We start from the raw sequence: 24,292 nt of genomic DNA, 5'->3' as shown, positions 1-24,292 counted from the left end.
TAAGTCTTTTTTTACTTCTTACCTATATTTTTTTCCCTTTAATCATTTTAATTTATTAATCAATCTAACATTAAATAACTATTGTTTATTACCTTTTTTTCAGGTTCTTTTTTGGTTACCATAGCAGCAGTTGAACTCTTCCTTCACCAACCATGTTCAAGTTCTCCCATTCTGGAAAATTATCATTTTCTTATAACTTTATAAGATATGTTTTGTACACTATCTCCCTATCAAAATTATGTATTTCGGACACATTCTATATCTACTATTTAATTTTACAACTGCATATATTTGTAGGCTAACTATGAACCTAAAGATATCATCACATTAGTTCAATACCAAGTTACATGGCAAAGGTTTTTAAAAAGATAAATGATTAGACTACCAAATCTAATTGTCTAAGTCACATACAACATATCTTTAGTTTGCTATTTTCAACACACTTCTCATGAAAACCACATTAAAAAATCTAACTTATGTACTATATCTCTTCAAAAACTAAAACCATATCTTAACATAACAACATTACAATGACCATCACTATATAAACCATCTTCTATTCTCACCATTCTATTACAATTTATACATTAAAACTTCTTGATAAATATTCAAGTAGTAACCATTGAAATGACATCATTAACAATAAGAAAAGTTGCAAAAAGAACAATCCTTCGAGGATTTCAAACACTCAACATCTCAACCTTAGTAAGTTCTTTATCATAAACTTCTTCACAAATCAAATTTCCGATTTGCTTACACATGCAAAGCTCTAAACTCTTATTTAAACATCAACATTTTCATTGCTTAATATTATACATGCAAATATCTAAACTCTCTAGAATTCAATTAATGAAATAACAATTTTTTTTCATTCCTTAACATTTTTTGATATTTCTTAAAGGACTATGTTGAAATCAATCCTGCATTCGTTGACGAATTTTATGACGAACTCAGTCCGAGTTGGAATATCAATGATCACAACGGAAATTCGAAAAATGTTGCATTCAATGAAGATATGAGCCTACCATTGTTGACTGATGGTTGGAATGCAATTAGAGAATCTTACAACCTAAAAAATATACAAAACATTTGTTTTGACTATTTGGGTCAAAGTCGATTTTTAATTCACTTGGGAAGCATCATTCAAGATACTAACAAGTTGTCATCCTATCATAGCCGAAGTACAAAGCAAGGACAATCCGTGTTTTTTGATATTACTCTTAGTTCTCTGCAAATGACAATTTCTACTCAAATGATTATTTCAAAAATAATTCATGCCTACTTAATCTTCTAAAATCATTACTATACAATTTCATTTAACTCAGTATGATTACTTTTCTATTTCAGATCGTACCCAACGACTTCAACGATTTCTTAATGGAATATGATTTCAAATTTTTGACGTTATGTGGAAAGTGCCGCTATCCACATTTTTGTAATATTATCTACCGGAACGAACAATCTATTATGATTGGAAGTTTTGTTGCGAAGATAATCAATTTCAGCTTTGAGATATAATTCGCTTCAAGTTTTTTGACCTCTATTTCGGCCACATGGTCCATGTTTACAAAATCAATCCTTGATCAGTACAATGTTATCTCTCTCTTCAGCATCATGTTTAGGAATTGTTCTAATTTTTCATGTTGTGAATTTGTACCGAAAATCACACCAATAACCAATAGTAGAACCAATTATCTTTAGTGTGTGGGACAAATGAATTGAAGCAACCAAATCAAAATGAATGAGCAATTAAACACAAAAGCTAAAACTATGAAAACGATAAAGAACACGATGAAATTGTTTACCCAGTTCGGTTAAAACCAACCTACTCTGGGGGAGAGGGAGCTCTCCGTTCCACTATCAATAGAATACTTGATTACAACGAGATTCACTACAAGAGTTGCGAGAATTGGACTTCAACCCTAATTCTACCCTTTTCCCGAATTTCTTCTCGTGACCAAGAAATTCAATTAATAAGTGTTTCTAAGGTGTTACAATCACTTCCCCAACCCTAGAGATTACCCAAAAGAAACCCTCTAACACTCTAGCCTTCATGTTGGAGAAAGAACCCTAAAAATCACATTTTCTCTCCCTCTTACGGCTGCAAAACGCAGCAGAAACATATATATATATATATATATATATATATATATATATATATATATATATATATATATATATATATATATATATATATATAGGGGGCTGCTAATTTAGACCCAGTTGGGTCTAAATTAGCAAAGTGCACCTTTTCAGTTGGACCAAAATACCCATTCTTTTTAATTAATTAACCAAATTACCATCAATGGACGCGGATTCAGTGTCGCGCGCGTACCGCAGGACCATGGTTACAGGCCGTTGATTTCCATCAGACAGCCAAGATCTGATCTCATCAAGACTGTCTCATCAATCAGACAGCCCAGATCATCCGAATCCATCAGATTCCAGCGCGTGCACCACACTGGATTACACCCTGGAGAGAGAAGAATCTACTTTTTAAAAGCAGGACACGTGTCGCTGTCTGATTGGCTGGGCGTGATTTTTTTTCCATTTAATACTTTGAACTCAATTATTTCGTTGTAAATTAATTTTTTATTTTTTTTTTATACCAAAATTCATAATTTTTTTTTTCTCTACAAATAGAGACTTGGTTCGTTTGATTTGGACACAGAAAAAAAAACCCAATTTTTCACTACCTTAATCTCATTTTTCACTACCTTACATCAACTCACTGAAACCATTCTACCAGGAAAATGGTTTCATAGTACAAATCTCTGAAACCATTCTACCAGCTAAATGGTTTCAGAAGCAAACACAATTAATAAATTACTCACTGAAACCATTCTACCAGTAAAATAGTTTCAGAGTACAACTATGTGCAACCATTCTACAAGCTAAATGGTTTCAGAAGCAAATAACTAATAATCAACTTACTGAAACCATTCTACCAGCAAAATGGTTTCAGATTACAACTCTCTGAAACCATTGTACCAGATAAATGGTTTCAGAAGCAAACACAATTAATAAATTACTCATTGAAACCATTCTACCAGTACAATGGTTTCAGAATACAACTATGTGCAACCATTCTACCAGTAAAATGGTTTCAGAAGCAAACATTAGTTTTTAATTACCGTTTTATCTCATTTAATTAACTAAAAATAGTTTCAGGTCTCCAAAAATTTCATAAAATATACCAAAAGTTCCAGAATATTATCTACTATTTTCCTGGTATAATGGTTTCAGTGAGTTGTTTGAGTGGTGCGTGTTAAATTACAACACACAAGTAACGTATTTAGTAGACAAAAAATGAGATTAAGGTAGTGAAAAATTGCATTTTTTTTTTCGGTGTCCAAATCAAACGAACCAAGTCTCTATTTGTAGAAAAAAAAAAATTATGAATTTTGGTATAAAAAAAAAAAAAAATTAATTTACAATGAAATAATTGAGTTCAAAGTATTAAATGAACAAAAATCACGTCCAGCCAACCATTGTGTGACACGTGTCCTACTTTTAAAAAGCAAATTTTTCTCTCTCCAGGGTGTAATCCAGTGTGGCGCACGCGCTGGAATCTGATGGATCAGGATGATCTGGGCTGTCGGATTGATCAGACAGTCTTGATGAGATCAGATCTTGGCTGTCTGATGGAAATCAACGGTCTGTAACCATGGTCCTTCGGTACGCGCGCGACACTGGATCCGCGTCTATTAATGGGTATTTTGGTTAATTAATTAAAAAGAATGGGTATTTTGGTCCAATTGAAAAGGTGCACCTTGCTAACTTAGACCTAACTAGGGTCTAAGTTAGAAAACCCCACATATATATATATATATCGGGTCACTTGCGCATGGCGCAACCAACAGATCAAGAAACCAATTCTTGAAACAACAATTGCGCATGGCGTAGCCCCTCATGCGCATGGCACAGGGGCATGACTGTGTTTTCTGCTTTTCTGCATCATTTTGATGACAAACTCCAACAATTCAATTTATGTTCCATTTTAATTTAATCAAATATCTATTCAGTTTTCTGCTTTCAATCAATGTACTTTTCTTATGTTGTATCTATTAAGTTGTTAAATATAATGAAATGTTGTTACTATCAACTATGTCTCAATTTCATTTTCCATTTTTATTTTTATACTATTCTAATGAACAAAACAATGATAATCATAATTCATTGTTTACATGATCCATCAAACATTGATTTCATTCATTACTACATTTATAAAACATTACATACATCCATCAGAATACAACCAACAACTAACTACTTCAGATTTGTCTACAATTACTTTCTTAATTGAAAAAGAAATTTTTTTTTTACTTTGTTGTATCAAAGTTTTTTTTTACGTTTCCAACTCACTTCTCTACTCATACTCAAATCATCCTATCACCATTTATGTCATTATTACAAGTCTACTACTACTCAAACCATTCTATCTCTCTCTAACACATTATCCAAAATTGATCTTACATATCTCTACATCTACTACTACTCAAACCATTCTATCTCTCTCACACATTATCCAAAATTGATCTTACATATCTCCACATTGCCGAATGATAAGAACTTGATCAGTTTATATATCTTCCATTATTTCATCTTTTTCACAGTCAATATTTCAATGCTTGTCACCTTGGTGCATGTTTATTAATCTTCCTCACAACATCCTGTCTAAAGTACCGTTGATTGCCTTCTTCCATGGCTTCAAGCTCTAAGAGGGTTCCATGTTTGTTATACTTTTAGGTTCCTCATGCATGTTAATTGATTTTTCTAACTCTATAGTATATTAGATCTTTGACAACTTATACATTGGAAATCTAACTTTATTATATCTGTATAAGACATTACAAACATCTAAGTTTATTTATAACATTACTGCATTTTATTCACTTTTTTGTTGTTACGGTATATATGTTTCAAATTAATAGCTTATTTATGAAATTTACGGATGCAATGACTAAATTTGAGGTTAATGTTGGTGTAAGCTCTAGAGGCCAATTATTTATAATTGCATGATACTTGTATTGGATAATTTACTTATTAAATAAAGACTTTTCTTTATTATGTTTATGTGTTAAATGATAATAGAGTCCCTAGAATAGTAAGTTCATTGAATGGAACGTTAAGTGTGACTTAATCGTGAGAATCCATTACACATGAGAACACTATTCTTAAAACATCCGTAGTCGAGCTTTACTGTGAATTGGGATAACATCAAAACATAGAGACTATTATGTTGGTAGACTGATGATCACATCTCACGGATCATAGATAAAGAGTTATCAAGTCTTCACATAGATATAAATATTAAGAGTAATATTTATATCGGATTGACCCACCATGAGAATACTACATAGTATGTTATGAAATGTCATAAAATATTCTCATAGTGATAAGTGGTGTATTCCACCCTTCGACCTGAAACCACTATGTTCCCTAGATGTAGGAGTGTAGTACTTTGTCGCCATTCAAAGTTATCCGTAACAGGATGACTATAAAGTTGGTTGATGGGTATTCCACGAATCATGCTAAGGGACATGAGTGACCTAGATGGAATTTCCCCCTCCTACATAACAGGAGATATGTCTATGGGCCCAATATTGAACTTAACAAGGGTGACGTACTATGCCTTGTGTTCAATATAGACATAAGGGTAAAAGGGTAATTATACACATGAGTTTTATCACGGAAAGACTTGTCAGATCACATGACATTCTTGTGACTTGGGTAGCAGTGATGTGTTGCTAGATACCGCTCACTGTTTATAATATTAAGATTAATATTATTGCCAACATCATAAGAACCTACAGGGTCACACACATAAGGACAGTCGATATGGAAGAAATAAGTAAAACTTATTTTGAGGGTGCGATTAGTGAAAAACAGTTTTGGGCTTAAGAAGACCAAACACCGTTTGACCCAACTGACCACACAAGAAACTCTATAAATAGAAGCTTGTGTAGTTCAGTTTGTTTTTGCTTTTTCACAATTCGTTTTCAGAGAAACCCTAAAACTCTGAAACCCTAACCGCACTTCCTAAGCCTTCATCTTGTAGCAGCTAGCACTGAAAGTTGAAGACCTGTTCGTGTGGACTAGCTAGAGGTGCTGCCGTCGTGTGGTGTTTGTGATCAATAAGAGAAGCAAAGAGTTTGCTGTTTCAGTTCTACAAAGGTATAATGTTTAACCCTGATCATGCCCATTCGCAAGGATTCAGTGAAGGAAATTTTAATTCCGTTGCGTTTTAATCTCTTTTATACACGCAATTTTCCTTCAGTTAAACCCTTTCATAGATATAAATTATTGTTTTTACTTCATATATTTCTGTAACCAATTTTTTTATCTTTCAATTTAGACTAAAAATGACAGAAATGCATGCAAAAGAAGATAAAATGTTTCATATAGTGGTTTATCCAGATAAGGTTCTTATCTCTTTCTAAGTCTAACACCCAGTTTGAAATATTATGATATAAATTTGATTAAATACTGAAATTTTATCAATCTCTTAATAGTCTCAGATTGAAATACCTGCTACTTTCAAGAAAAAATGGTATAAAAAGATGAAAAAACATGATCATGCATGGTTGGTACACCCAGATGGAGAAAAAACTTTGGTTCATTTGAATGTCTACAAGTTTGACTCATATATGTCCTCAGGAATAATCGTATCAAAGAATTTGAACATTGAAGAACCAACTGAAGTCAATATGGAATATGTAGAAGCTGATAACAAATTTAAAGTAACAATTATAAAAAATGAAAAGATGATATCTTGAAAACAATACCAATTGCTGCTGCAGAAAATTTCAATGCTCAAGCAAGAACACAATCAACCTTTAACTCTGCTATAAGTGATCCACATTTTTTGGATTTCAATTTTGATGGTGCTTACAAATGGGACAAGAAAGTCACAAAAGCAAATGCAAGCCGAAAAAAAAATCAACCTTTGGTATGCTAAATTATTTTTATTTCTTTTACTTTGTTATATCAAACATTCCATACTCTATATCATGTCTATTGAAAATTATTTTGCTATTCTCAACAAAATCTGCATTTAATGATGCTTAATCACTTTAATTCGATTCGCACCGTGTTATTCAATTAGTTTATCGCTTGCATAGATTACATTGAATAGGAATTGACATAAACTTTGAGCGGTTAGCAAAAAGTGTTGATTGAATTCAGTAAGGATATTATTCTGTCATTAGTAGCGCTTGTTTACTATTGCCTATGATTAGTTGAACGCATTTGACGCTTGTTTGAATGGAATTCGTATAAAATTGGTAACGCTTAATTTAAACGACGGCAATTAACGGATAAAAAGCTGAGCGTAGAAGAAAAAGAAGAATATGTCTGAATCTGTGATCCGAGACAAGAAAACGAAGAGTAGTAATACCTGTTATCGATGTGGAAGAAGAATTATCGCGACTCAAAGAAATAGAGAAGCCACAATGTTGTTGATACTTTATTTATGATGATGATGATATTTGATTTGATATTTTATCATATACTTATGGCTTAATTAGTTAAATGGTCCCTTAGAGTGTGTTTGGATGAGGATTTTATCATATACTTAGGTTATTTTGTCGATTTTAGCATCCAAACGCACTGTAAGGGACCATTTAATGATGCTTAATCACTTTAATTCGATTCGCACCGTGTTATTCAATTAGTTTATCGCTTGCATAGATTACATTGAATAGGAATTGACATAAACTTTGAGCGCTTAGCAAAAAGTGTTGATTGAATTCAGTAAGGATATTATTCTGTCATTAGTAGCGCTTGTTTACTATTGCCTATGATTAGTTGAACGCATTTGACGCTTGTTTGAATGGAATTCGTATAAAATTGGTAACGCTTAATTTAAACGACGGCAATTAACGGATAAAAAGCTAAGCGTAGAAGAAAAAGAAGAATATGTCTGAATCTGTGATCCGAGACAAGAAAACGAAGAGTAGTAATACCTGTTATCGATGTGGAAGAAGAATTATCGCGACTCAAAGAAATAGAGAAGCCACATTGTTGTTGATACTTTATTTATGATGATGATGATATTTGATTTGATATTTTATCATATACTTATGGCTTAATTAGTTAAATGGTCCCTTAGAGTGTGTTTGGATGAGGATTTTATCATATACTTAGGTTATTTTGTCGATTTTAGCATCCAAACGCACTGTAAGGGACCATTTAATGATGCTTAATCACTTTAATTCGATTCGCACCGTGTTATTCAATTAGTTTATCGCTTGCATAGATTACATTGAATAGGAATTGACATAAACTTTGAGCGCTTAGCAAAAAGTGTTGATTGAATTCAGTAAGGATATTATTCTGTCATTAGTAGCGCTTGTTTACTATTGCCTATGATTAGTTGAACGCATTTGACGCTTGTTTGAATGGAATTCGTATAAAATTGGTAACGCTTGTTTAATTCGGTTTTATAAATCAACCAGAACATAAGCATATAACGAATTTATTCTTTGTGAACCATATGATAGAATCAAGAACGAGTTACCTAAGCCAATGAATTGATCGTTTTAAATCAATTAAATTTCACTTTTTTCTTACGTTCTGTTAACAAACCAAACCCCCCCATAATTTACAGTTTTTGAATTGTTTCTAATATAGATAAGCCGATTGTGAGTCTTCGGAGACGACCAAGGTTAACTGCCTTGTATTACTTTTTATTTAAATTATTATTTGACCACGAAACGACCGTGATCACATACTATTCAACTTTAATTAATAATTATAATCATATATATAATCTCCTACAACAACAATAACACCAATAAAAATAATTTCTCCATAATCAAAAACAAAAAGCTATGCACAACAAAAACCAATTAACAATTAATACACTTCAAAAATTTTGGTAAAGCAATGACAGAACCAACAAATTCATCAATTGGAATCATATGTCATACTCATACACAAATATCTAAAATCCAAAAACTCACTTGTCCAAATTAGAATCATTTTCATCAGCTGCAGCCTCCAAGCTATTGCGAGCCTCCTCGAGTTTCTCAGCGATCTCAGCATCAGTATAACCCTGATCAATTAACTTGTCTTCAAGAATAACAAGTTTGAGCTGAATCTGACGCTTACGATCATGCTCAAGAATCTCTTTGTTAGCCTTTCTGGAAACACCAGCAGTACCCTGATCTCCTTCAAAGCCCTTCGTATTCTCAGCAACCTTGGAAGTTCTCGGCTTGACGAAGAACTTGTTGCTCTGAATGTAGCCATTGGTACCAGACCCTCTTGGAGTTTGTAACCCTATTCCGTTATACATATTGTGACAAAGCAACAACTGCAATTGAAAACCCAAAAAATCATATAAGAAACCCTAATATCAACTTAAATTCACAGATCTTAAATAAATAAATATATATCTGATGCAATTAACAAATTGAACGGCAAAATGAAAAAAGATGAGAAACCCTAATTTAAACGACGGCAATTAACGGATAAAAAGCTGAGCGTAGAAGAAAAAGAAGAATATGTCTGAATCTGTGATCCGAGACAAGAAAACGAAGAGTAGTAATACCTGTTATCGATGTGGAAGAAGAATTATCGCGACTCAAAGAAATAGAGAAGCCACAATGTTGTTGATACTTTATTTATGATGATGATGATATTTGATTTGATATTTTATCATATACTTATGGCTTAATTAGTTAAATGGTCCCTTAGAGTGTGTTTGGATGAGGATTTTATCATATACTTAGGTTATTTTGTCGATTTTAGCATCCAAACGCACTGTAAGGGACCATTTAATGATGCTTAATCACTTTAATTCGATTCGCACCGTGTTATTCAATTAGTTTATCGCTTGCATAGATTACATTGAATAGGAATTGACATAAACTTTGAGCGCTTAGCAAAAAGTGTTGATTGAATTCAGTAAGGATATTATTCTGTCATTAGTAGCGCTTGTTTACTATTGCCTATGATTAGTTGAACGCATTTGACGCTTGTTTGAATGGAATTCGTATAAAATTGGTAACGCTTAATTTAAACGACGACAATTAACGGATAAAAAGCTGAGCGTAGAAGAAAAAGAAGAATATGTCTGAATCTGTGATCCGAGACAAGAAAACGAAGAGTAGTAATACCTGTTATCGATGTGAAAGAAGAATTATCGCGACTCAAAGAAATAGAGAAGCCACAATGTTGTTGATACTTTATTTACGATGATGATGATATTTGATTTGATATTTTATCATATACTTATGGCTTAATTAGTTAAATGGTCCCTTAGAGTGTGTTTGGATGAGGATTTTATCATATACTTAGGTTATTTTGTCGATTTTAGCATCCAAACGCACTGTAAGGGACCATTTAATGATGCTTAATCACTTTAATTCAATCCGCACCGTGTTATTCAATTAGTTTATCGCTTGCATAGATTACATTGAATAGGAATTGACATAAACTTTGAGCGCTTAGCAAAAAGTGTTGATTGAATTCAGTAAGGATATTATTCTGTCATTAGTAGCGCTTGTTTACTATTGCCTATGATTAGTTGAACGCATTTGACGCTTGTTTGAATGGAATTCGTATAAAATTGGTAACGCTTGTTTAATTCGGTTTTATAAATCAACCAGAACATAAGCATATAACGAATTTATTCTTTGTGAACCATATGATAGAATCAAGAACGAGTTACCTAAGCCAATGAATTGATCGTTTTAAATCAATTAAATTTCACATTTTTCTTACGTTCTGTTAACAAACCAAACCCCCCCATAATTTACAGTTTTTGAATTGTTTCTAATATAGATAAGCCGATTGTGAGTCTTCGGAGACGACCAAGGTTAACTGCCTTGTATTACTTTTTATTTAAATTATTATTTGACCACGAAATGACCGTGATCACATACTATTCAACTTTAATAAATAGTTATAATCATATATATAATCTCCTACAACAACAATAACACCAATAAAAATAATTTCTCCATAATCAAAAACAAAAAGCTATGCACAACAAAAACCAATTAACAATTAATACACTTCAAAAATTTTGGTAAAGCAATGACAGAACCAACAAATTCATCAATTGGAATCATATGTCATACTCATACACAAATATCTAAAATCCAAAAACTCACTTGTCCAAATTAGAATCATTTTCATCAGCTGCAGCCTCCAAGCTATTGCGAGCCTCCTCGAGTTTCTCAGCGATCTCAGCATCAGTATAACCCTGATCAATTAACTTGTCTTCAAGAATAACAAGTTTGAGCTGAATCTGACGCTTACGATCATGCTCAAGAATCTCTTTGTTAGCCTTTCTGGAAACACCAGCAGTACCCTGATCTCCTTCAAAGCCCTTCGTATTCTCAGCAACCTTGGAAGTTCTCGGCTTGACGAAGAACTTGTTGCTCTGAATGTAGCCATTGGTACCAGACCCTCTTGGAGTTTGTAACCCTATTCCGTTATACATATTGTGACAAAGCAACAACTGCAATTGAAAACCCAAAAAATCATATAAGAAACCCTAATATCAACTTAAATTCACAGATCTTAAATAAATAAATATATATCTGATGCAATTAACAAATTGAACGGCAAAATGAAAAAAGATGAGAAACCCTAATTTAAACGACGGCAATTAACGGATAAAAAGCTGAGCGTAGAAAAAAGGAAGAATATGTCTGAATCTGTGATCCGAGACAAGAAAACGAAGAGTAGTAATACCTGTTATCGATGTGGAAGAAGAATTATCGCGACTCAAAGAAATAGAGAAGCCACAATGTTGTTGATACTTTATTTATGATGATGATGATATTTGATTTGATATTTTATCATATACTTATGGCTTAATTAGTTAAATGGTCCCTTAGAGTGTGTTTGGATGAGGATTTTATCATATACTTAGGTTATTTTGTCGATTTTAGCATCCAAACGCACTGTAAGGGACCATTTAATGATGCTTAATCACTTTAATTCGATTCGCACCGTGTTATTCAATTAGTTTATCGCTTGCATAGATTACATTGAATAGGAATTGACATAAACTTTGAGCGCTTAGCAAAAAGTGTTGATTGAATTCAGTAAGGATATTATTCTGTCATTAGTAGCGCTTGTTTACTATTGCCTATGATTAGTTGAACGCATTTGACGCTTGTTTGAATGGAATTCGTATAAAATTGGTAACGCTTAATTTAAACGACGGCAATTAACGGATAAAAAGCTGAGCGTAGAAGAAAAAGAAGAATATGTCTGAATCTGTGATCCGAGACAAGAAAACGAAGAGTAGTAATACCTGTTATCGATGTGAAAGAAGAATTATCGCGACTCAAAGAAATAGAGAAGCCACAATGTTGTTGATACTTTATTTACGATGATGATGATATTTGATTTGATATTTTATCATATACTTATGGCTTAATTAGTTAAATGGTCCCTTAGAGTGTGTTTGGATGAGGATTTTATCATATACTTAGGTTATTTTGTCGATTTTAGCATCCAAACGCACTGTAAGGGACCATTTAATGATGCTTAATCACTTTAATTCAATCCGCACCGTGTTATTCAATTAGTTTATCGCTTGCATAGATTACATTGAATAGGAATTGACATAAACTTTGAGCGCTTAGCAAAAAGTGTTGATTGAATTCAGTAAGGATATTATTCTGTCATTAGTAGCGCTTGTTTACTATTGCCTATGATTAGTTGAACGCATTTGACGCTTGTTTGAATGGAATTCGTATAAAATTGGTAACGCTTGTTTAATTCGGTTTTATAAATCAACCAGAACATAAGCATATAACGAATTTATTCTTTGTGAACCATATGATAGAATCAAGAACGAGTTACCTAAGCCAATGAATTGATCGTTTTAAATCAATTAAATTTCACATTTTTCTTACGTTCTGTTAACAAACCAAACCCCCCCATAATTTACAGTTTTTGAATTGTTTCTAATATAGATAAGCCGATTGTGAGTCTTCGGAGACGACCAAGGTTAACTGCCTTGTATTACTTTTTATTTAAATTATTATTTGACCACGAAATGACCGTGATCACATACTATTCAACTTTAATAAATAGTTATAATCATATATATAATCTCCTACAACAACAATAACACCAATAAAAATAATTTCTCCATAATCAAAAACAAAAAGCTATGCACAACAAAAACCAATTAACAATTAATACACTTCAAAAATTTTGGTAAAGCAATGACAGAACCAACAAATTCATCAATTGGAATCATATGTCATACTCATACACAAATATCTAAAATCCAAAAACTCACTTGTCCAAATTAGAATCATTTTCGTCAGCTGCAGCCTCCAAGCTATTGTGAGCCTCCTCGAGTTTCTCAGCGATCTTAGCATCAGTATAACCCTGATCAATTAACTTGTCTTCAAGAATAACAAGTTTGAGCTGAATCTGACGCTTACGATCATGCTCAAGAATCTCTTTGTTAGCCTTTCTGGAAACACCAGCAGTACCCTGATCTCCTTCAAAGCCCTTCATATTCTCAGCAACCTTGGAAGTTCTCGGCATGACGAAGAACTTGTTGCTCTGAATGTAGCCATTGGTACCAGACCCTCTTGGAGTTTATAACCCTATTCCGTTATACATATTGTGACAAAGCAACAACTGCAATTGAAAACCCAAAAAATCATATAAGAAACCCTAATATCAACTTAAATTCACAGATCTTAAATAAATAAATATATATCTGATGCAATTAAGAAATTGAACGGCAAAATGAAAAAAGATGAGAAACCCTAATTTAAACGACGGCAATTAACGGATAAAAAGCTGAGCGTAGAAGAAAAAGAAGAATATGTCTGAATCTGTGATCCGAGACAAGAAAACGAAGAGTAGTAATACCTGTTATCGATGTGGAAGAAGAATTATCGCGACTCAAAGAAATAGAGAAGCCACAATGTTGTTGATACTTTATTTATGATGATGATGATATTTGATTTGATATTTTATCATATACTTCTGGCTTAATTAGTTAAATGGTCCCTTAGAGTGTGTTTGGATGAGGATTTTATTATATACTTAGGTTATTTTGTCGATTTTAGCATCCAAACGCACTGTAAGGGACCATTTAATGATGCTTAATCACTTTAATTCGATTCGCACCGTGTTATTCAATTAGTTTATCGCTTGCATAGATTACATTGAATAGGAATTGACATAAACTTTGAGCGCTTAGCAAAAAGTGTTGATTGAATTCAGTAAGGATATTATTCTGTCATTAGTAGCGCTTGTTTACTATTGCCTGTGATTAGTTGAACACATTTGACGCTTGTTTGAATGGAATTCGTATAAAATTGGTAACGCTTGTTTAATTCGGTTTTATAAATCAACCAGAACATAAGCATATAACGAATTTATTCTTTGTGAACCATATGATAGAATCAAGAACGAGTTACCTAAGCCAATGAATTGATCGTTTTAAATCAATTAAATTTCATATTTTTCTTACGTTCTGTTAACAAACCAAACCTCCCCATAATTTACAGTTTTTGAATTGTTTCTAATATAGATAAGCCGATTGTGAGTCTTCGGAGACGACCAAGGTTAACTGCCTTGTATTACTTTTTATTTAAATTATTATTTGACCACGAAACGACCGTGATCACATACTATTCAACTTTAATTAATAATTATAATAATATATATAACCTCCTACAACAACAATATCACCAATAAAAATAATTTCTCCATAATCAAAAACAAAAAGCTATGCACAACAAAAACCAATTAACAATTAATACACTTCAAAAATTTTGGTAAAGCAATGACAGAACCAACAAATTCATTAATTGGAATCATATGTCATACTCATACACAAATATCGAAAATCCAAAAACTCACTTGTCCAAATTAGAATCATTTTCGTCAGCTGCAGCCTCCAAGCTATTGCGAGCCTCCTCGAGTTTCTCAGCGATCTCAGCATCAGTATAACCCTGATCAATTAACTTGTCTTCAAGAATAACAAGTTTGAGCTGAATCTGACGCTTACGATCATGCTCAAGAATCTCTTTGTTAGCCTTTCTGGAAACACCAGCAGTACCCTGATCTCCTTCAAAGCCCTTCATATTCTCAGCAACCTTGGAAGTTCTCGGCTTGACGAAGAACTTGTTGCTCTGAATGTAGCCATTGGTACCAGACCCTCTTGGAGTTTGTAACCCTATTCCGTTATACATATTGTGACAAAGCAACAACTACAATTGAAAACCCAAAAAATCATATAAGAAACCCTAATATCAACTTAAATTCACAGATCTTAAATAAATAAATATATATCTGATGCAATTAACAAATTGAACGGCAAAATGAAAAAAGATGAGAAACCCTAATTTAAATGACGGCAATTAACGGATAAAAAGCTGAGCGTAGAAGAAAAAGAAGAATATGTCTGAATCTGTGATCCGAGACAAGAAAACGAAGAGTAGTAATACCTGTTATCGATGTGGAAGAAGAATTATCGCGACTCAAAGAAATAGAGAAGCCACAATGTTGTTGATACTTTATTTATGATGATGATGATATTTGATTTGATATTTTATCATATACTTATGGCTTAATTAGTTAAATGGTCCCTTAGAGTGTGTTTGGATGAGGATTTTATCATATACTTAGGTTATTTTGTCGATTTTAGCATCCAAACGCACTGTAAGGGACCATTTAATGATGCTTAATCACTTTAATTCGATTCGCACCGTGTTATTCAATTAGTTTATCGCTTGCATAGATTACATTGAATAGGAATTGACATAAACTTTGAGCGCTTAGCAAAAAGTGTTGATTGAATTCAGTAAGGATATTATTCTGTCATTAGTAGCGCTTGTTTACTATTGCCTATGATTAGTTGAACACATTTGACGCTTGTTTGAATGGAATTCGTATAAAATTGGTAACGCTTGTTTAATTCGGTTTTATAAATCAACCAGAACATAAGCATATAACGAATTTATTCTTTGTGAACCATATGATAGAATCAAGAACGAGTTACCTAAGCCAATGAATTGATCGTTTTAAATCAATTAAATTTCATATTTTTCTTACGTTCTGTTAACAAACCAAACCCCCCCATAATTTACAGTTTTTGAATTGTTTCTAATATAGATAAGCCGATTGTGTTTCTTCGGAGACGACCAAGGTTAACTGCCTTGTATTACTTTTTATTTAAATTATTATTTGACCACGAAACGACCGTGATCACATACTATTCAACTTTAATTAATAATTATAATAATATATATAACCTCCTACAACAACAATAACACCAATAAAAATAATTTCTCCATAATCAAAAACAAAAAGCTATGCACAACAAAAACCAATTAACAATTAATACACTTCAAAATTTTTGGTAAAGCAATGACAGAACCAACAAATTCATCAATTGGAATCATATGTCATACTCATACACAAATATCTAAAATCCAAAAACTCACTTGTCCAAATTAGAATCATTTTCGTCAGCTGCAGCCTCCAAGCTATTGCGAGCCTCCTCGAGTTTCTCAGCGATCTCAGCATCAGTATAACCCTGATCAATTAACTTGTCTTCAAGAATAACAAGTTTGAGCTGAATCTGACGCTTACGATCATGCTCAAGAATCTCTTTGTTAGCCTTTCTGGAAACACCAGCAGTACCCTGATCTCCTTCAAAGCCCTTCATATTCTCAGCAACCTTGGAAGTTCTCGGCTTGACGAAGAACTTGTTGCTCTGAATGTAGCCATTGGTACCAGACCCTCTTGGAGTTTGTAACCCTATTCCGTTATACATATTGTGACAAAGCAACAACTGCAATTGAAAACCCAAAAAATCATATAAGAAACCCTAATATCAACTTAAATTCACAGATCTTAAATAAATAAATATATATCTGATGCAATTAACAAATTGAACGGCAAAATGAAAAAAGATGAGAAACCCTAATTTAAATGACGGCAATTAACGGATAAAAAGCTGAGCGTAGAAGAAAAAGAAGAATATGTCTGAATCTGTGATCCGAGACAAGAAAACGAAGAGTAGTAATACCTGTTATCGATGTGGAAGAAGAATTATCGCGACTCAAAGAAATAGAGAAGCCACAATGTTGTTGATACTTTATTTATGATGATGATGATATTTGATTTGATATTTTATCATATACTTATGGCTTAATTAGTTAAATGGTCCCTTAGAGTGTGTTTGGATGAGGATTTTATCATATACTTAGGTTATTTTGTCGATTTTAGCATCCAAACGCACTGTAAGGGACCATTTAATGATGCTTAATCACTTTAATTCGATTCGCACCGTGTTATTCAATTAGTTTATCGCTTGCATAGATTACATTGAATAGGAATTGACATAAACTTTGAGCGCTTAGCAAAAAGTGTTGATTGAATTCAGTAAGGATATTATTCTGTCATTAGTAGCGCTTGTTTACTATTGCCTATGATTAGTTGAACACATTTGACGCTTGTTTGAATGGATTTCGTATAAAATTGGTAACGCTTGTTTAATTCGGTTTTATAAATCAACCAGAACATAAGCATATAACGAATTTATTCTTTGTGAACCATATGATAGAATCAAGAACGAGTTACCTAAGCCAATGAATTGATCGTTTTAAATCAATTAAATTTCATATTTTTCTTACGTTCTGTTAACAAACCAAACCCCCCCATAATTTACAGTTTTTGAATTGTTTCTAATATAGATAAGCCGATTGTGAGTCTTCGGAGACGACCAAGGTTAACTGCCTTGTATTACTTTTTATTTAAATTATTATTTGACCACGAAACGACCGTGATCACATACTATTCAACTTTAATTAATAATTATAATAATATATATAACCTCCTACAACAACAATAACACCAATAAAAATAATTTCTCCATAATCAAAAACAAAACGCTATGCACAACAAAAACCAATTAACAATTAATACACTTCAAAATTTTTGGTAAAGCAATGACAGAACCAACAAATTCATCAATTGGAATCATATGTCATACTCATACACAAATATCTAAAATCCAAAAACTCACTTGTCCAAATTAGAATCATTTTCGTCAGCTGCAGCCTCCAAGCTATTGCGAGCCTCCTCGAGTTTCTCAGCGATCTCAGCATCAGTATAACCCTGATCAATTAACTTGTCTTCAAGAATAACAAGTTTGAGCTGAATCTGACGCTTACGATCATACTCAAGAATCTCTTTGTTAGCCTTTCTGGAAACACCAGCAGTACCCTGATCTCCTTCAAAGCCCTTCATATTCTCAGCAACCTTGGAAGTTCTCGGCTTGACGAAGAACTTGTTGCTCTGAATGTAGCCATTGGTACCAGACCCTCTTGGAGTTTGTAACCCTATTCCGTTATACATATTGTGACAAAGCAACAACTGCAATTGAAAACCCAAAAAATCATATAAGAAACCCTAATATCAACTTAAATTCACAGATCTTAAATAAATAAATATATATCTGATGCAATTAACAAATTGAACGGCAAAATGAAAAAAGATGAGAAACCCTAATTTAAATGACGGCAATTAACGGATAAAAAGCTGAGCGTAGAAGAAAAAGAAGAATATGTCTGAATCTGTGATCCGAGACAAGAAAACGAAGAGTAGTAATACCTGTTATCGATGTGGAAGAAGAATTATCGCGACTCAAAGAAATAGAGAAGCCACAATGTTGTTGATACTTTATTTATGATGATGATGATATTTGATTTGATATTTTATCATATACTTATGGCTTAATTAGTTAAATGGTCCCTTAGAGTGTGTTTGGATGAGGATTTTATCATATACTTAGGTTATTTTGTCGATTTTAGCATCCAAACGCACTGTAAGGGACCATTTAATGATGCTTAATCACTTTAATTCGATTCGCACCGTGTTATTCAATTAGTTTATCGCTTGCATAGATTACATTGAGTAGGAATTGACATAAACTTTGAGCGCTTAGCAAAAAGTGTTGATTGAATTCAGTAAGGATATTATTCTGTCATTAGTAGCGCTTGTTTACTATTGCCTATGATTAGTTGAACGCATTTGACGCTTGTTTGAATGGAATTCGTATAAAATTGGTGACGCTTGTTTAATTCGGTTTTATAAATCAACCAGAACATAAGCATATAACGAATTTATTCTTTGTGAACCATATGATAGAATCAAGAACGAGTTACCTAAGCCAATGAATTGATCGTTTTAAATCAATTAAATTTCACATTTTTCTTACGTTCTGTTAACAAACCAAACCCCCCCATAATTTACAGTTTTTGAATTGTTTCTAATATAGATAAGCCGATTGTGAGTCTTCGGAGACGACCAAGGTTAACTGCCTTGTATTACTTTTTATTTAAATTATTATTTGACCACAAAACGACCGTGATCACATACTATTCAACTTTAATTAATAATTATAATCATATATATAATCTCCTACAACAACAATAACACCAATAAAAATAATTTCTCCATAATCAAAAACAAAAAGCTATGCACAACAAAAACCAATTAACAATTAATACACTTCAAAAATTTTGGTAAAGCAATGACAGAACCAACAAATTCATCAATTGGAATCATATGTCATACTCATACACAAATATCTAAAATCCAAAAACTCACTTGTCCAAATTAGAATCATTTTCGTCAGCTGCAGCCTCCAAGCTATTGCGAGCCTCCTCGAGTTTCTCAGCGATCTCAGCATCAGTATAACCCTGATCAATTAACTTGTCTTCAAGAATAACAAGTTTGAGCTGAATCTGACGCTTACGATCATGCTCAAGAATCTCTTTGTTAGCCTTTCTGGAAACACCAGCAGTACCCTGATCTCCTTCAAAGCCCTTCATATTCTCAGCAACCTTGGAAGTTCTCGGCTTGACGAAGAACTTGTTGCTCTGAATGTAGCCATTGGTACCAGACCCTCTTGGAGTTTGTAACCCTATTCCGTTATACATATTGTGACAAAGCAACAACTGCAATTGAAAACCCAAAAAATCATATAAGAAACCCTAATATCAACTTAAATTCACAGATCTTAAATAAATAAATATATATCTGATGCAATTAACAAATTGAACGGCAAAATGAAAAAAGATGAGAAACCCTAATTTAAATGACGGCAATTAACGGATAAAAAGCTGAGCGTAGAAGAAAAAGAAGAATATGTCTGAATCTGTGATCCGAGACAAGAAAACGAAGAGTAGTAATACCTGTTATCGATGTGGAAGAAGAATTATCGCGACTCAAAGAAATAGAGAAGCCACAATGTTGTTGATACTTTATTTATGATGATGATGATATTTGATTTGATATTTTATCATATACTTATGGCTTAATTAGTTAAATGGTCCCTTAGAGTGTGTTTGGATGAGGATTTTATCATATACTTAGGTTATTTTGTCGATTTTAGCATCCAAACGCACTGTAAGGGACCATTTAATGATGCTTAATCACTTTAATTCGATTCGCACCGTGTTATTCAATTAGTTTATCGCTTGCATAGATTACATTGAGTAGGAATTGACATAAACTTTGAGCGCTTAGCAAAAAGTGTTGATTGAATTCAGTAAGGATATTATTCTGTCATTAGTAGCGCTTGTTTACTATTGCCTATGATTAGTTGAACGCATTTGACGCTTGTTTGAATGGAATTCGTATAAAATTGGTAACGCTTGTTTAATTCGGTTTTATAAATCAACCAGAACATAAGCATATAACGAATTTATTCTTTGTGAACCATATGATAGAATCAAGAACGAGTTACCTAAGCCAATGAATTGATCGTTTTAAATCAATTAAATTTCACATTTTTCTTACGTTCTGTTAACAAACCAAACCCCCCCATAATTTACAGTTTTTGAATTGTTTCTAATATAGATAAGCCGATTGTGAGTCTTCGGAGACGACCAAGGTTAACTGCCTTGTATTACTTTTTATTTAAATTATTATTTGACCACAAAACGACCGTGATCACATACTATTCAACTTTAATTAATAATTATAATCATATATATAATCTCCTACAACAACAATAACACCAATAAAAATAATTTCTCCATAATCAAAAACAAAAAGCTATGCACAACAAAAACCAATTAACAATTAATACACTTCAAAAATTTTGGTAAAGCAATGACAGAACCAACAAATTCATCAATTGGAATCATATGTCATACTCATACACAAATATCTAAAATCCAAAAACTCACTTGTCCAAATTAGAATCATTTTCGTCAGCTGCAGCCTCCAAGCTATTGCGAGCCTCCTCGAGTTTCTCAGCGATCTCAGCATCAGTATAACCCTGATCAATTAACTTGTCTTCAAGAATAACAAGTTTGAGCTGAATCTGACGCTTACGATCATGCTCAAGAATCTCTTTGTTAGCCTTTCTGGAAACACCAGCAGTACCCTGATCTCCTTCAAAGCCCTTCATATTCTCAGCAACCTTGGAAGTTCTCGGCTTGACGAAGAACTTGTTGCTCTGAATGTAGCCATTGGTACCAGACCCTCTTGGAGTTTGTAACCCTATTCCGTTATACATATTGTGACAAAGCAACAACTGCAATTGAAAACCCAAAAAATCATATAAGAAACCCTAATATCAACTTAAATTCACAGATCTTAAATAAATAAATATATATCTGATGCAATTAACAAATTGAACGGCAAAATGAAAAAAGATGAGAAACCCTAATTTAAACGACGACAATTAACAGATAAAAAGCTGAGCGTAGAAGAAAAAGAAGAATATGTCTGAATCTGTGATCCGAGACAAGAAAACGAAGAGTAGTAATACCTGTTATCGATGTGGAAGAAGAATTATCGCGACTCAAAGAAATAGAGAAGCCACAATGTTGTTGATACTTTATTTATGATGTTGATGATATTTGATTTGATATTTTATCATATACTTATGGCTTAATTAGTTAAATGGTCCCTTAGAGTGTGTTTGGATGAGGATTTTATCATATACTTAGGTTATTTTGTCGATTTTAGCATCCAAACGCACTTTAAGGGACCATTTAATGATGCTTAATCACTTTAATTCGATTCGCACCGTGTTATTCAATTAGTTTATCGCTTGCATAGATTACATTGAATAGGAATTGACATAAACTTTGAGCGCTTAGCAAAAAGTGTTGATTGAATTCAGTAAGGATATTATTCTGTCATTAGTAGCGCTTGTTTACTATTGCCTATGATTAGTTGAACGCATTTGACGCTTGTTTGAATGGAATTCGTATAAAATTGGTAACGCTTGTTTAATTCGGTTTTATAAATCAACCAGAACATAAGCATATAACGAATTTATTCTTTGTGAACCATATGATAGAATCAAGAACGAGTTACCTAAGCCAATGAATTGATCGTTTTAAATCAATTAAATTTCACATTTTTCTTACGTTCTGTTAACAAACCAAACCCCCCCATAATTTACAGTTTTTGAATTGTTTCTAATATAGATAAGCCGATTGTGAGTCTTCGGAGACGACCAAGGTTAACTGCCTTGTATTACTTTTTATTTAAATTATTATTTGACCACGAAACGACCGTGATCACATACTATTCAACTTTAATTAATAATTATAATCATATATATAATCTCCTACAACAACAATAACACCAATAAAAATAATTTCTCCATAATCAAAAACAAAAAGCTATGCACAACAAAAACCAATTAACAATTAATACACTTCAAAAATTTTGGTAAAGCAATGACAGAACCAACAAATTCATCAATTGGAATCATATGTCATACTCATACACAAATATCTAAAATCCAAAAACTCACTTGTCCAAATTAGAATCATTTTCGTCAGCTGCAGCCTCCAAGCTATTGCGAGCCTCCTCGAGTTTCTCAGCGATCTCAGCATCAGTATAACCCTGATCAATTAACTTGTCTTCAAGAATAACAAGTTTGAGCTGAATCTGACGCTTACGATCATGCTCAAGAATCTCTTTGTTAGCCTTTCTGGAAACACCAGCAGTACCCTGATCTCCTTCAAAGCCCTTCATATTCTCAGCAACCTTGGAATTTCTCGGCTTGACGAAGAACTTGTTGCTCTGAATGTAGCCATTGGTACCAGACCCTCTTGGAGTTTGTAACCCTATTCCGTTATACATATTGTGACAAAGCAACAACTGCAATTGAAAACCCAAAAAATCATATAAGAAACCCTAATATCAACTTAAATTCACAGATCTTAAATAAATAAATATATATCTGATGCAATTAACAAATTGAACGGCAAAATGAAAAAAGATGAGAAACCCTAATTTAAATGACGGCAATTAACGGATAAAAAGCTGAGCGTAGAAGAAAAAGAAGAATATGTCTGAATCTGTGATCCGAGACAAGAAAACGAAGAGTAGTAATACCTGTTATCGATGTGGAAGAAGAATTATCGCGACTCAAAGAAATAGAGAAGCCACAATGTTGTTGATACTTTATTTATGATGATGATGATATTTGATTTGATATTTTATCATATACTTATGGCTTAATTAGTTAAATGGTCCCTTAGAGTGTGTTTGGATGAGGATTTTATCATATACTTAGGTTATTTTGTCGATTTTAGCATCCAAACGCACTGTAAGGGACCATTTAATGATGCTTAATCACTTTAATTCGATTCGCACCGTGTTATTCAATTAGTTTATCGCTTGCATAGATTACATTGAATAGGAATTGACATAAACTTTGAGCGCTTAGCAAAAAGTGTTGATTGAATTCAGTAAGGATATTATTCTGTCATTAGTAGCGCTTGTTTACTATTGCCTATGATTAGTTGAACGCATTTGACGCTTGTTTGAATGGAATTCGTATAAAATTGGTAACGCTTGTTTAATTCGGTTTTATAAATCAACCAGAACATAAGCATATAACGAATTTATTCTTTGTGAACCATATGATAGAATCAAGAACGAGTTACCTAAGCCAATGAATTGATCGTTTTAAATCAATTAAATTTCACATTTTTCTTACGTTCTGTTAACAAACCAAACCCCCCCATAATTTACAGTTTTTGAATTGTTTCTAATATAGATAAGCCGATTGTGAGTCTTCGGAGACGACCAAGGTTAACTGCCTTGTATTACTTTTTATTTAAATTATTATTTGACCACGAAACGACCGTGATCACATACTATTCAACTTTAATTAATAATTATAATCATATATATAATCTCCTACAACAACAATAACACCAATAAAAATAATTTCTCCATAATCAAAAACAAAAAGCTATGCACAACAAAAACCAATTAACAATTAATACACTTCAAAAATTTTGGT

At 32.7% G+C, this 24,292-nt stretch overlaps 8 protein-coding genes across 8 annotated transcripts; all 8 read right to left on the bottom strand.

The window, feature by feature from the left end:
- Window positions 1–8,816: 8,816 nt before the first annotated feature.
- On the bottom strand, window positions 8,817–9,614 carry LOC123924304 (pre-mRNA-splicing factor cwc-21-like). Its single transcript, XM_045977148.1, has 2 exons — window positions 9,554–9,614; window positions 8,817–9,316 (listed from the first exon to the last, which is right to left on the bottom strand). Exon 2 carries the CDS (start codon window positions 9,296–9,298, stop codon window positions 8,963–8,965), a length of 336 nt encoding a protein of 111 aa, XP_045833104.1. The 5' UTR covers window positions 9,299–9,316; window positions 9,554–9,614; the 3' UTR covers window positions 8,817–8,962.
- Window positions 9,615–10,969: 1,355 nt separating this feature from the next.
- Window positions 10,970–11,767, bottom strand: LOC123924308 (pre-mRNA-splicing factor cwc-21-like). The gene is made up of 2 exons (XM_045977152.1): window positions 11,707–11,767; window positions 10,970–11,470 (listed from the first exon to the last, which is right to left on the bottom strand). The coding sequence occupies exon 2, from the start codon at window positions 11,450–11,452 to the stop codon at window positions 11,117–11,119; it is 336 nt and encodes a 111-aa protein (XP_045833108.1). The 5' UTR covers window positions 11,453–11,470; window positions 11,707–11,767; the 3' UTR covers window positions 10,970–11,116.
- Window positions 11,768–14,850: 3,083 nt separating this feature from the next.
- LOC123923762 (pre-mRNA-splicing factor cwc-21-like) lies at window positions 14,851–15,507 on the bottom strand. Its single transcript, XM_045976494.1, has 2 exons — window positions 15,447–15,507; window positions 14,851–15,209 (listed from the first exon to the last, which is right to left on the bottom strand). The coding sequence occupies exon 2, from the start codon at window positions 15,189–15,191 to the stop codon at window positions 14,856–14,858; it is 336 nt and encodes a 111-aa protein (XP_045832450.1). The 5' UTR covers window positions 15,192–15,209; window positions 15,447–15,507; the 3' UTR covers window positions 14,851–14,855.
- An 871-nt stretch (window positions 15,508–16,378) lies between these two features.
- Window positions 16,379–17,093, bottom strand: LOC123923691 (pre-mRNA-splicing factor cwc-21-like). The gene is made up of 2 exons (XM_045976407.1): window positions 17,033–17,093; window positions 16,379–16,795 (listed from the first exon to the last, which is right to left on the bottom strand). The coding sequence occupies exon 2, from the start codon at window positions 16,775–16,777 to the stop codon at window positions 16,442–16,444; it is 336 nt and encodes a 111-aa protein (XP_045832363.1). The 5' UTR covers window positions 16,778–16,795; window positions 17,033–17,093; the 3' UTR covers window positions 16,379–16,441.
- Window positions 17,094–17,951: 858 nt separating this feature from the next.
- On the bottom strand, window positions 17,952–18,679 carry LOC123924000 (pre-mRNA-splicing factor cwc-21-like). Its single transcript, XM_045976753.1, has 2 exons — window positions 18,619–18,679; window positions 17,952–18,381 (listed from the first exon to the last, which is right to left on the bottom strand). The coding sequence occupies exon 2, from the start codon at window positions 18,361–18,363 to the stop codon at window positions 18,028–18,030; it is 336 nt and encodes a 111-aa protein (XP_045832709.1). The 5' UTR covers window positions 18,364–18,381; window positions 18,619–18,679; the 3' UTR covers window positions 17,952–18,027.
- A 799-nt stretch (window positions 18,680–19,478) lies between these two features.
- On the bottom strand, window positions 19,479–20,265 carry LOC123923641 (pre-mRNA-splicing factor cwc-21-like). Its single transcript, XM_045976334.1, has 2 exons — window positions 20,205–20,265; window positions 19,479–19,967 (listed from the first exon to the last, which is right to left on the bottom strand). Exon 2 carries the CDS (start codon window positions 19,947–19,949, stop codon window positions 19,614–19,616), a length of 336 nt encoding a protein of 111 aa, XP_045832290.1. The 5' UTR covers window positions 19,950–19,967; window positions 20,205–20,265; the 3' UTR covers window positions 19,479–19,613.
- Window positions 20,266–21,064: 799 nt separating this feature from the next.
- On the bottom strand, window positions 21,065–21,851 carry LOC123923624 (pre-mRNA-splicing factor cwc-21-like). The gene is made up of 2 exons (XM_045976317.1): window positions 21,791–21,851; window positions 21,065–21,553 (listed from the first exon to the last, which is right to left on the bottom strand). The coding sequence occupies exon 2, from the start codon at window positions 21,533–21,535 to the stop codon at window positions 21,200–21,202; it is 336 nt and encodes a 111-aa protein (XP_045832273.1). The 5' UTR covers window positions 21,536–21,553; window positions 21,791–21,851; the 3' UTR covers window positions 21,065–21,199.
- Window positions 21,852–22,640: 789 nt separating this feature from the next.
- On the bottom strand, window positions 22,641–23,437 carry LOC123923994 (pre-mRNA-splicing factor cwc-21-like). The gene is made up of 2 exons (XM_045976747.1): window positions 23,377–23,437; window positions 22,641–23,139 (listed from the first exon to the last, which is right to left on the bottom strand). The coding sequence occupies exon 2, from the start codon at window positions 23,119–23,121 to the stop codon at window positions 22,786–22,788; it is 336 nt and encodes a 111-aa protein (XP_045832703.1). The 5' UTR covers window positions 23,122–23,139; window positions 23,377–23,437; the 3' UTR covers window positions 22,641–22,785.
- Between the last annotated feature and the right edge of the window lie 855 nt (window positions 23,438–24,292).

The sequence above is a fragment of the Trifolium pratense genome, linkage group LG4 (genome assembly GCF_020283565.1).
Source record: "Trifolium pratense cultivar HEN17-A07 linkage group LG4, ARS_RC_1.1, whole genome shotgun sequence".
Classification (NCBI taxonomy): domain Eukaryota; kingdom Viridiplantae; phylum Streptophyta; class Magnoliopsida; order Fabales; family Fabaceae; genus Trifolium; species Trifolium pratense.
This window is presented reverse-complemented; position numbering and strand designations above follow the sequence as displayed.